The 13,444-nt window shown below is 37.8% G+C and overlaps 1 protein-coding gene across 6 annotated transcripts in view; it reads left to right on the top strand.

Moving 5' to 3' along the window:
* The window catches only part of CDK13 (cyclin dependent kinase 13), a 50,238-nt gene that overhangs the window by 9,764 nt on the left and 27,030 nt on the right, over nucleotides 1-13,444 (top strand). For all 6 annotated transcript variants that reach the window (XM_065665727.1, XM_065665726.1, XM_065665725.1 and 3 more), the window contains exons 2-5: nucleotides 2,693-3,298; nucleotides 7,310-7,477; nucleotides 7,738-7,877; nucleotides 9,868-10,038. In XM_065665727.1, coding sequence (XP_065521799.1) covers nucleotides 2,693-3,298; nucleotides 7,310-7,477; nucleotides 7,738-7,877; nucleotides 9,868-10,038 — 1,085 coding nt within the window. The remainder of the gene's footprint in view (nucleotides 1-2,692; nucleotides 3,299-7,309; nucleotides 7,478-7,737; nucleotides 7,878-9,867; nucleotides 10,039-13,444) is intronic.

Below are 13,444 nucleotides of genomic sequence, written 5' to 3'. Positions count from 1 at the left end.
TGGAACAGAAACAGCCTTACGATGTATGGTGTCTCAGCAACTGCAGTGTTTTAAGCTGCTACTTTTCAAGGTTATTTACTTTATATATGGCATCTTTCAAAGCAACCAGCTTGCCCCACAGATCCCAAACAAACCAGGAATTGTACTTATGAAAGAAATATATCTGATTTTTAGACCATTAGGGCATGTTTTAAGTTTAGTTCAGTTTGCAGTGAGGTCCTTCAGCGTGGAGGTTACGTTCTGCAGGTAACTGAGCAAGTGACTGTTTAAAATAGCTGATGTAGGAACTAGATGTGCAAGCAAATGTTTTCCAAGGCAGGTCAGCAACATCCTCAGAAATTATGTGCCATTTATAGAAGTCAGTTTAGAACTAATGGGGCTTATTAGCTTGTGCTTGATGCTGGAGAAATATAATTATACTGCTTGTACAGCTGGTGTGGATCTGTAACAGTATATCTCTCCCTGAGATAATAATTCCTCTCAGAAGGTGAGAGAACGGTGTGAGGAGAGCTCTGGCCCAGCAATTGAAATGTATGTATTGTCTGGATAGTCTCAGCCCCCCTTTTTCTTCAACTATCCTATCTTAACTGTATATTATGGAACTTTCTACTTTTCCACTTTTACTCTAGTTTGGCTAAGCCTCTGAAAACATTCTATGCTTTTTAATACTTAAATTTCCAAAGTAATAATGAGAAAAGTAACTTCGGTCCTTTCCAACCCTAACCATTCTATGATTCATAGTGGAGCAGAAGTGAGTTTTCAATGGAGTTTTCCTAACCAATATAATGTTTTTATTTGTTTTTTAATGGGCATGGACATTGATATCTCTCTACTGAAGTGAACCAAAACCTGAAATTAGTGTTGAAAGTTTAGAGAGCACCTTTCTTTCTGAAAGTTTTAAAAACTTCAGTTATTTTTATGATGATTATTGTTCTTGTTCTTATTATTGCCATCTGTCATTGTTATCCTGCTCTATAAACTCTATAGAGTTCATAGAGAAAACTCTGTAAAACCTTCTTCCTGGCAGAGAATTGAACTTATGTTAGTTTCAGAGTTGCCCTCAGATGGGGTTTGAGATGTGTTTTTATTTTTTCCTTTCAAGGGTCTTTAGCTGTTTGGATCAATTTCAGTTTTACCTGTAGGATGTTGAAGCTTGGGCATTAATACACAGCGTGCATGCCTACATGTTGTTTTCAGTGACTTCTACATAATCTTGATTTGTCTCAATGACTTTTTATGTTGCTTTAGAAAGAAGATTGACAGTTCTGTTTATAATGCAGTGAAAAAGTATGAATTTGGAAATCAGTAAATATCGAACTCAATAGATATGCTGTACTATATTGATTATTTCTTCAGTTGAAGCCTTGAAATGTAATTTCTTGTGTTGACAATTAAAACTGAATTAATTTAATTGTTACTAAAATTTGACATTGGGGTGTATAGTCCTGACCATAATGATTGTACTTGGCTGCTGCTTTTTGTTTGGCTGGTTTTGCTTTGGCAGACTCCCATATACAGGTGCATTCTTTTGAACTTTGAAGTTCTTCTGTCTCCATGAAGTCTTTTTATGCTATTGCTTGATACTTTTTTTCATTGTCCAGCTGATGAATACACTTCTTTTTAATCCTGATTATACTTTTTCCTGTCCTTCAAGTGATATACTCAGGCAAAATAGATTTCCATCACACTTCAATCAAGAAAATACTTGCAAATCGAGTGAATACCCTAGCTATTCTTAATGTGGTAAAATGGGTTAAATCCCCTATGTTTCATTTATTTCATAACATTTCTGTGTAGTAGCAGTGAATTAGGCTACTGTACCTGTTCCACACCCTTCACCTATTTTTTTCCTTCTTAATGAAGAACTCAAACTTCTACAAGGTAAATTAGGGTGTGTCTTTGAAAAATAATTCATATTTAATGGTGTTTTGGCACATTAAAAGTTGGTTTTTCTAACTCTTCAGGTTCCTCACAACCACCCTCATTCTGCCTTGTTTTCCTGCTGTGATTTTGTAGATGGCTTAGACATTTTTAATTTATTCCTTTTTTTTTTGTCGATTAGTCTCTGTATTCTGATGCAGGCAGAGCATGGGCCCACTTGTGGAATTTGTTTGTTTATCGGTAGCTATAACAAGTATTGGGTAGGGTGGTTTTGTCTTTTATTCCAACTTATTTTAATGACAGTTGTGAAAGTGAAGTGTATGTAGCTGGTGCAACTACTGTTTCTGTGTTGTGTTTAGGTTTTTCTTTTCGTGTTGTTACATTAATCTCATTTTGTTGAATTCTGATTATGTAGCCAGGTGAATTTTTCTCAAATACAGCATATACTCACGGTGTTTGCACAAGTTGCATAGGACCGGATTTTCTTTAAAGGTAAGAAATGTATCTGATTAAGTAGGGAGGAGAAAGTAATGTATCTGTCCTATAGGTATACTTGTATTTTTCAGTTCTTTAATGGGATAAGCCATGTCTAAGAAAGCTTTAACATCTTCTGTCAGCCTGTTTAGATATAGAATCTTGATCAACTTAACTCTAATACACAATCTTTACTATTTCACAGACTTCTGTTTATTCTGGAAGCATGGTGATAATGGTTGGTTTAAAAAACAAGTAGTTTGTCAAAAACGCAGATACACTGGGAAGGCAGCTAGGCTAAATTTTAACTGGGTGAATCTTTACTCTTTTGAAACAGGAGATCAGCAAAATCTCGAAGTAGAAGTCCGTATTCATCAAGGCACTCGAGGTCTCGTAGCAGGCACAGATTGTCTAGATCAAGAAGTCGTCATTCAAGTATCTCCCCTAGTACATTGACTCTGAAGAGTAGCCTTGCTGCTGAGCTGAACAAAAACAAGAAAGCAAGAGCTGCTGAGGCAGCTAAAGCCAGTGCAAAAGCTTCTAATACTTCAACACCTACTAAGGGAAGTACTGATGCTGCTGTAAGTGCGCCTCAAGTGAACAATGTAAAGGACCTGAAGAAAATAAAAACTGAGCATACACCTTCTCCTACGAGCAGCGTGAATTTGAAGAATGACAAGGCAAAAGCAAAGGTCTCGCTTCCTGAAACAAAAGGGGAAAATAATGTAATTGCAGACAAAATTACTAAACAGAAACCTACAGCAGTAAAGGAGAATAAACTAGCTGTTGTAAAACAGCCACCCGTCACTGTAAAAGAGAAAAGCAAACCGAGTACACCAAGTGTAGTAAGCAAGGAGAAGGAGCGAGTTGTTACACTACCAACCTCCACACTGCCACCCTTGCCTTTGCCTCCCACGCTGCCTGAAGATAAAGAAACTGATAGGTGGGTTGTGGCATTGCTTTTTGGTGTTGTCTGTTCCTTTTCATTTTGTTGTTGTTTGGGTTTGTTTGTTTGTTCTCATTATTTCCCCTGGAAAATGAATATAAACCTATTTGCTAAATCAGGCTGATGCATTAGGTAGTTCTTGCTCTTGTTTAACATGGAAGCTCTTGGTGAACTGAAGGAATTTGATCTGGAAATGAAAACTATTGAACTCATTCTTTAAAAGAGAAGGATTTAGTTAGTCGGAATGTTTCAGTAGAAAGTACACTAGAGGGGTGATAAAAAATTGCTGGTACATAATAGCTTTGGGACTAATGCAAGGATGCATTCAAGGTATCAGGATTTCAAGTTTGGTGCAAACATGTGCGTTGGGAAAGTTGAATTCAGTAGCAATATGTGAATTCTTTAATTAGCTGAGGCTTGAAGAAGATTCTCTTCCCTATGGGAGGCAATTGTTTTTATAGCTGTGTCTTAGTGTAATTTATCTCAGAGATCAGTATCATTGTGAGTATGTATAGCGGAAGCGAGGTTCATGACTTGTCATTGGTGTTAACTTTTTAAGTGTAAAAATTGGTCTGTAGTGAAGAAATTCATGTCTATTCCAACTGTCATTTGAGTTTAGACTAAATTAAGTCTCCTCATAGTCCTAATGGAGAATCTGTGATATGATTTATATTGGAAAACTATACTGTTGAGCTGTAATTTACTGTTTTTCTTTTGGTTTGGTTAACAAGTTGAGGGAAGTTACTTCTGTTTTTATTCACGGTCTTACATGCCTCACACATCTGTACAAGAAAGCAACTTCTTACAACTAGTAAACCAGAGTGTTTTAGCATTGAAGTAATAACTAGCTTGTGTGATATGTCTTTGTAAGAAAACAAACTAAAACAAAAATTCAGAACTTTTTGAAGTACTTTGTATTCCGTATCTGTGAAACTAGCCTGTCTTTTCTTATTCTTTGAGAAGTGCGTAGTGTTTCTTTAGTTAGTAAAAGTAGCTCTAACTAGAGGTGTAAATGTTTCTCTTATATTTGCTGGTAATTTAATGCTACATTAAACATTACCATTTGCAGGAAACCTTGGCAAATAAATCTAACCTAACAATGTATTATATATTTATTAATTTTAGTAGTAGAAGAGAAATTGTGTTTCTTGCCCTTCAGCACTCTAGCAAATGTCATCCCAGTTTTTTCAGAAGCACATATGTGTGGCAGATGTGCTGTTGCATTTATGACAAAGCTGTCCTCCCTGGGTAAACGGGATTTCTGACACTGTTACTTGAGAGCAAGATTTACTGTTTTAAGTAAAAACTAGTCTAACTGGTTTAGTAAGTATATATATGATTGGCATTGCAGTGTTAATTGCGATAAAATTAAAAGAGATTTCAACTTGAAGCTGCCTAATTGCTTGTCATTGTTAGTGTTTTTTAATGTGACACCTGTTTTAAGCGTAGCTAAACTGCACGGAGGAGTTAAACTACAGTTAAGCTATGGTTCTGTCAGCACTGGTAAGCTTTGCTTAGTTTTTCCTGTAGCCTTTTTTACACTTCAGATCAGAATGGTTGAGTTTACAAGTTGTGATAAAGTTTAAGTCCTGAAAGAAAAATGATCAATGTTTTTGAGGGGGGATGAGGGCAAAGTGTGTTTACCTTAGGCTCAGAGATAATGTGCCAATAAAGAAAGCTTGATATTGTGCGGAACTGTCCGGTTCGTAATGTCGTGTCAGTTGTCAAGTTCAGTGAGGACCTGATAAACTCGCGAACATATTACCTAAAGAAACAACAGTGTTGCAGAACCACTGCCTGGGTTAGCTGAAACAGAAAACTCTTTCGGTGGTCAATGATGTGGGATTTCACAGACCTGAAATAAAGGCAGCTTTTGGCTGCTTCTGTTTTCATGTACCAATTTCAAAATCTGTTTCAGAACCACTCATATATTGTACTTTTGCTAATTGTGAAAGTTTTGGGTCCGTATTTTGAGAGAAATAGAAATACATGAACTTGAAAATCTAAGATTTATTTTCTTTACCATGCACTGTGCAAAAGTGGTTTGTTCTGTATAGCGTGTTAACCATTATATTTGTGATGAGAGCAGTGTATGCTTCCTTGAGGTATTTGTTTAAATTCAGGCAGTGGTAGCTTGAGAAGTGGTAGAAGACATTCAGGTGTTCTGTTTCCATGGGGAAGCATGGACATACGCAAAACACTGGAATGCTTTATTTAAGTATATAAAGATTGCTAACTACAGTTAATGTAAGAGAGAACATACGCATTTTCCATGATGGAAGATTTTAAGATCCTTCCATTTACAGAAGTTCCTGCTTTATATATGAAAGTAAGTAGATAAGAAGCTGCAGAAAAACCTCCAGATGTGTTCCCAGAGAAGTATGTTGACAGTAGTTGCATTTGCTAAACAATACTATCTTGGAAAATAACCTTTGAAAGCATGACAGAAAGGTTTCTTAATGCAATGATGAAGTTTGACATTTAAAGAGTGAATATTATATGACATTCCTGTGGGAGAGAAACAGTTACGTAATTATATAAAGTCTTGTCATGGTTTAAGCCCAGCCGCTATCTCAGAACCACGCAGCCGCTTGTTCCCGGAGGAATGAGGAGGAGAATTGTAAGAATGGTTGAGATCAGAACAGTCCAGTAACTAAGGTATAACACTGAACTGCCACTGCTACCACCAATAATAATAATGATAAGGGAAATAAAAAGGGGAGAGAATATAAAACTGCAAGGGAAAGGGGAAAACAACCCAGAAACCACAAATGATGTACAATACAATTGCTTACCATCCGCTTGACCGATACCTAGCTTGATACGAGCAGCAATCTGGGCCTTCTAGGTTAGCTCCCCTCAGTTTGTACACTGGGTGTGACATGCTGTGGTACAGAATACCCCTTTGGCTGGTTGGGGTCAGGTGTCCTCTCTCTGTTCTCTCCTGGCTTCTTGTGCCCCTCCTCACTGGCAGTAGCTTGGGACTGAAAAGTCCTTGGTCGGGGTAAGCATTACTTAGGAACCACTAAAGCATTGGTGTTGTTCTCAGACTAAAGCCAAAACACAGCTCTGCACCAGCTACTAGGAAGAAGAAGAATAACTGTTACAGCTGAGACTATACAAGTCTAAAGATGGTTGTGGGTTTAAAATTGCTGGATATGCTGTAGCTGCACAAATCTAGCTGAACTAAAGGAAGTTCTGGTAAGATGGCACCATGTGTTTAAAAAAAAAATACGCTGCAGCAAGTACAGTGCTTTCAGAATTTCCCATTAGAATGAGAGCATCTCTAGAATCATTGTGTGCAGTAATTGTTAAAGGAATACTCTGCTGTACATGTGTTTTGGGGGATTTTTCTTAAGACAGAGGTTGACTATCAGTATCTGTTAACTAATTATAGTTGATGATAAAAAAAAGGTGAGATATCAGTCACTCATGGCAGAAAAACATTTAGTCATTTCTTAATCTGATTTTTCTTCCTCCCACTTGGTTTGCATGCTGATCACTAGGAACATGTTGAATATGGAGTGTTTCAGCAAATGTATGAGCTAAGAGGTGGTGTGGACTGCCTTGTAATGCCCTGCAGTGTTACTTTAACTGTGAAGCTCATCATCTCTGAAGACCAACTTTATAGAGAACTGGATTAGGATAATCTTCTCTTTTATGTGAGAAGTCAGAATAAGACTTTACCACTGCACTTCTGGTATCTGTCAGTGCTTGAGCTCTAAATGTTCTTAATAGTCTAGGCTATGAGCTTGGGAATAAGCTTGTGTGGCTGAAGAAGTCTGGTCTGGTAAGGCTTGCTGTGTCATCGAACCTCAACTGCCTCCAGAAAGATCTGGTTTCATAGTTGCTGCAGAATTTTGGTAGTTAAAGAGCAGAAATTTCAAATGCTGATGCATCAAGAGCCTAGAATGTATTTCAAAAAGTAATTCCAATAGGTTTTCCTCTGTATGTTAATATCATTCTACTGTGTTCAACTTGATAGTAAAATTGTGTGTTTTTTAATAGTTTGCAAGAGAATCTTTCAGTGAAGTCAGTTAAAGAAACAGAGAAGAAACTTCGCCATCTGCTTGCAGATTTGCCACTTCCACCTGAGTTGCCTGGAGGAGCTGACTTATCTAAAAGTCCTGAAGAAAAGAAACCAGCAGTTCAGTTACACAGCAAGAGACGACCAAAGTACGTTTGGTAGACTTTATAAAGCCTATCAAGAAGTAGAAGTTATAAGTTTCTCTAAAATATATTCTTTTCCAGATAATTGTTTTTTAATGACTTTCTTAAATATTAATGAGGCTGAAATCCAACTGCAAGGTTTATTACCACTTAATGGTATAAGCCAGTTACCTAATAATGTTTCCGAAATATTTAGCGTTGAGGGTCTTGTTAAACAATCCTTAGATATATTAGCTATATTCTTAGAAATGTTTGTTGTTTTCTAGAATATGTGGACCACGACATGGTGAAACAAAAGAAAAAGAAATAGATTGGGGAAAGCGCTGTGTGGATAAATTTGATATCATTGGTATTATTGGTGAAGGCACTTACGGGCAAGTTTACAAAGCCAGAGATAAAGACACAGGTAAGTCCAGAAAAAGTGAATGTAATCCTGTTGTTCTAAAGTGACCAGGGTATTTTTGGGTTTGCTTTTATATTGAGTGAAACTATGTGGCATTCTGCCCTCTAATGTTTGGAAAGATTTTAGTTGTTGGTTTGTTTAGCTTTACATCTAGAATTAGTCTAACTCAGAAATTATCTTTTGCTGCCTTGGAAAGAATTGTTTATCCATAAAACTGTGGCTGAAAGCAAGCTGAATGCTCTTAATTTCTAATTCTTATTTCTTCAGTTTTGGTGCTTCGTACACAATTGAGCTAGTGAAGAAAACAGGGTAAATACTCCAGGGAAACAAAATGGGACCCTAGACAGGATGACAGATAATGAAGTTTGTGAAGAGATGTAAGGGTTAAAGAAGCTATGCATGAGATTTAGCCATTTTTCTTCTTTGTATTCCAGTGGTCATTAGCTGACAAGAAGAGAAGCTGCCTCTGTGCAGCAGAGCCCTGAAGTGTTGCATATTGAGTGTTTTTCTTGCAGTATGACTACAACAGTGAAATAGGTTTTGAATTTCATGTTAAACAATTGCGATAAAATAAGCAAGCGCCACCACTATGATATGCACGAATGCTGTCACTACTTCTAATGTATTGTAATGGCTTCTTCATATGTACTGTATGCTGCTTGATCTTTTAATGTCTGATTAGTAGCTCTTGCTGTGACTGCTTGCCCTTCTGGCTTATTTGTGCATGCTTTGAATGCTGGATAATTTTCTACTTCAGCAGTAGCTGAGTCACACAGGATCACATACCAGCCTCAGTTCTTTCTTTCTGATCTCGAGGAGAATGAACAGGGTAATTATAATTCCTCCGTCATTCTTTGCCTGTGCTTGTCTCAGTTTGCAACCTTTAGTTCTTTAGTTGAACTGTCACAGAGCTCATATTTTACCTCTACCTTGGGAAACATTGCAAGTCATTGTTAGGAGCTTCTTCCTACTCGCCTAGTATTTTGCTCTTTGCACATTTAAATTGTTAATCTTACCATAACCATATTGCCTCCTTAGCAAGCGTCAGGCTGTTTGTGTGTCAATCGTTGCTGAATCTCCAGTAGAAGTTGTTACTCTCTGTATTGAATGGTTCCATACAGTTGCAGCAAACCTTCCATTAGCCTTGAATTCAAACCCTGTGCAGAGTGGTATTAAAGCTGTTGAGATGTCTTATGAACAAGGTGTTCAATGGGCTTTCAAAGCAAGTGGATGTTGTATCATACTGAAATGTGACTTATTGTGTATATATATCATACATGGGTGTACAAGAAGTCCTTTCTAGAGAGAACTAGGATATGCGTGCAGTTAGTAGACTTGCAGGACGCAGCAATAAACTTTCAAGAATAAAATGGTTGAGCTGTTATACAATCTTTAGATATCCTCCATCATGAGTACGTCATGCTCCTGCCATTTTGCAGAACCCAGGCCAGCCTGCAGTGGAATAATAATGAAAATTTGTCTTTAATGTAAGTGTGGCAGTGATACTTCTGCTATTGGAAAGTATATTGAAGTATTAGAGAAGTCCTTAGTCATCTGCCTCATCTTGAACTATGTGGTGTTTCTAGCTAGGTACATGCATTCTGACCTATGGTATTGTAGTAACAGGAAACTCATAGCAGACGTAGGCCTCTGTCTCTAAGGCTGCTGTGATAGTCATCAGTACATGGGGGTTTAGTGAAAGATGTGGAGTATCACGACACAGGTGAGTGGGGTGTACAGGAAGAAGCTGACAGGCCTTACAATGGGTAGCTGAAAATTCTCATTTATAGCTTTGCTTCTCCATGTTATAGTTTCCCAGCAACGGTTAATTCTGTTTCAGTTCAGCACAGTGTTTGGTGCTAACATCAAAATGTTAACTGTTTAGTCTGCTCAGAAACAGTGACAAATGGGAAGGGTTTAAAAAACAAATGAGCAAACTTAATACTAAATCACATAGTTTGTTTGCTAATCTTAATGGTTTGTATTCTCTTAGGAGAAATGGTGGCACTAAAGAAAGTACGTCTGGATAATGAAAAGGAAGGGTTTCCCATAACAGCTATTCGGGAGATTAAGATTCTTCGACAGCTTAATCACCAAAGCATTATCAACATGAAGGAAATAGTGACAGACAAGGAAGATGCTTTGGACTTCAAGAAGGACAAAGGTATGTACACTAATGCAGGAGTAGCCCTTTCTGGTTCAGTTCCTATTACTGTAGTCTGTGATGCTGGATTTGAAGTTTTGCTTCATTAAAAAATGTGTAAATTGTGATGCTTGTCAAGGGACTTTAATTACTAGTATAAGTCCTTTATTTAGCTCAGCTGTGCCTTTTGCTCATAGAAAGGTTTTTGCAAGTATCTTGTGGGATAAGAAAATGTCATGATTCCAGTTCTGCAGGAGAGGAACAGGTGCTTGACTTCTTGACACTCACAGATTAGGGAGGCCAGCAACAACAGCAAGATCTTAATTGTGGGTTTTTTAGTCTTTTATTTTCTTCCTTATATTTTCTTACATCATTTGGGCTATTGTAGGCTCAGTGCTGAGGAGGTGTTTTTCATTGTAGGCTTTGATTTTGTAATGTGTTTCAGTCAGTTTTTCTTAATTGGGTATGTGTGTTTTGAAGGCTAGAAGAAGGATAAGAAGATTTGGGGGGAGGGAGGGGATATTTTTTCCCCCAAACAAAAGACATGCAGACTTTTACTCTTTTGGCTCCTTCAGTATTAAGTCAGGCTTGTTTGAGTTACTTCAGCCTGGAGAGTAAAGCAGACAGTGGAAATCATGCAGTGTTGTTACTTGGTGCTTTTGGTACTGAAGGGGTCATTTCATCTTTGGAGGACATTTCCTTTCAGGTCCAAGTCTTATAAACTTCTTTTGGGGTATTTAAATGTTCACTGGGCAATTTGCTAGATGGCTTGGCTGAGGAGGGTGTTTGGAATGTGATTTTCTGTGCTTATTCCTGGCTTTCCTTCCCAGAGTTTTTATAGAGCATGCGCAGCTCCAGTGTGGGTAAAAAACACTGTGTTGCTGCGGAGCCAGCAGAAACACTAGGTGACATCGTGATGACTCAGAAAATGGCTGTCAAAATTAAGCAGGAATTAGGGTTTTTTTTCTAGCATCTTTAGAAAGCAAAATACATTCAAGTATTATAAATACAAATACAGCACTGCCAGGCTGTATTTTTACTGTGTTTAGAAGTGGAAACCATCTAGCAAAGGAGTTTCTCTGGCTGTGTGCAGGTTTCAGTGGTTAGCACCCACTCTGAATCCCAACAGTATGCAACAGCCAGTTTAGGCTTTTCATGTGAATCTTGTACTGAGTTTTAATTAGGTCTAACCTACTTGGCTAATGAGACCACACTGCCCCCTGACTTAAAACTTAATAACTCATTAATTAATTGTCTCTCTGTTTGGTGCCATGTCTAGGATTGAATTGTAAATTTTTTTGGTGTACTTCAAATGGTGTGTCTCATTAATTTCAAATGTATTTTTCTTTTGCCCAAGTCTATATTTGTGCTTTTGATACTGCTTTCATTTAATTCCTCATTTAACAGCTTATTAAAACAGTTATTTTCAGAAGACTTTTCAAGGGAAGCGGTTTCTCTGGAGATGCTAGAACCAAATTCATTTCTGAAAGCATTAGCATGATAAAGAGACTGTGCTGTTATGATTTGTCTGTGAAAAGATGGAGGGCTTGTTTGTTTTTTTTTTTTTTTTTTATTTCCAGGCACTGCATTCTGTATTTCTCTAATGAGTAGTTCATTGTGAGATGGAGGTTTATAGTCGAGATGTTGTGGCCAAATTGTAGTCTATGCAGGGAACAAATGAATGCAAGTGGGAGGGAGTTTGATCATCTTCACAGTAAACCATTGCAAACACAAAAGTAGGCTGCTTCATTTAAGAAGGAGCCATTATAGAAATGTTAGAGCTTACACTAGAAGCTAAGTGGTTTGCCCTCTGAATATACTTATGCTTAATGTACATTATATGCTTGTCTTAGGTTTGGAATATAACTTTTACAAAACCCTGCTGATAGTCCATTTGTAAAAGTAGGGAATGGGAACATTTTTTCCAACATATGTTCTCTAGTTGATATAAGTAAAGTTATTTTTGTGTGTAAGGTTGGCTGTCATATCCTGACTCGTCTGCTTATTCATTTAAGGTGTTGGATTTGGGTTTTGGCTTTGTTTGGTTTAGGGTTTTTTTTCCTTTGGATCTCCGTAATTTAAAACGCAGTTTTCTGACAGTGATGTGGATGTTGGACACACCTTGTACAATCTTTTTTTTATGATGCTTTTTCAGATAGCAACATTGGCCTGCAAACCAGTAATAGCTTGCCTTATACAGCTTTGTCCTGATACTTTGAGCTGTGTTACATGCTTGCATGATTCAACATTAGGAAGAAGTTCTTCTCTGTGGGGGTGGTGAGGTGCTTGCAGAGGGGGCCCAGGGAAGCTGTGACTGCTCCATTCCTGACAGTATTCAAGACCAGGTTGGGGGGGGCTTGGAGGAACCTGCTCTAGTGGAAGGTGTCTCTGCCAGTGGCAGGGGGTTTGAACTGGATGAGCTTTAAGGTCCCATCCAACACAACCCAGTCTGGGATTCTGTGATTTTAAGTGACATAATCCTGTGTTACAAATTTTTGAGTATCTGACTTGTGTCAATAGTTTCAACAGCTTTTTGCTTTTAAAGAAAATAGAAGAAAAGATTATCTGTGTTTTATCCCTGCCAGCTTGGGTTATAAGTTTAACAATAGGAACAGCTTTAGTGTAGGATTGTGTTTATTCTTTCTAGCCAGCCATTAGAAAATGAAATGTAACACATTGGACCAGTGTGTTAGAAATGCTTTAAGTGTATTTCCACCAGTGGAAATACAGCACATGAGCACAATAGTATGTGGGACCTGAGTGGGTCTGCTGTACTGAAACCTGAAGTGTAACTTTGCAGTTTTCATTATGCATGAGACATGCTTGATGATCAAGTTGGAGAATGGCTTTTCTGATTACTCATCAGTGATTTCATATCTTGATTCTGAAGCATGATCCTGACAGGTAAAACATGTATGTTGGGTGTGGCAAGGATTATCCATTTTGTATGTTTTTCATGTAGGCTTTTCCCCCCTACCTGTCATACAGAGGGGGATAGGTGAGCACACAAGGTAAGGGATGGGAACACAAGACTAATAGTTTATATCCTTTCTCGTGTGTGTATCTGCCTAAGAGCTGACTTAACAGTACATTAGTCAGTTGCGCTTGGGGGTTTGTAGGCTTTTTTGTTTCTTTAAGCCTCCTCTGCTTCTCTTGGGACATAAAGCCTCATTTGACTTGATAGCAGCAATGAGCTGTAGTTTCCATTCAGTATTTTCCTAAAACGTCAGAACTCTGGTTATTTTTCTTGAAAACATTTTCCTTTACTGAGCTAGTAGTACAAGAGCAATTGTGGGTGTCAGTCTCCAATAGCAGTAGAAGCAGCCTGACACTTGGTGTTTGTGACCAAATCTGGTGGCAACTAAAGCTTCCTTCACTTTTTGTTTGCTTGGTGGTAATTCAAATTAATAAGAGTTTGAAAATTCAT

The sequence above is a fragment of the Lathamus discolor genome, chromosome 2 (assembly GCF_037157495.1).
Source record: "Lathamus discolor isolate bLatDis1 chromosome 2, bLatDis1.hap1, whole genome shotgun sequence".
Taxonomy (NCBI): Eukaryota; Metazoa; Chordata; class Aves; order Psittaciformes; family Psittacidae; genus Lathamus; species Lathamus discolor.
Note: the sequence above shows the minus strand (reverse complement) of the source record. Positions and strands in the feature narration are given on the sequence as shown.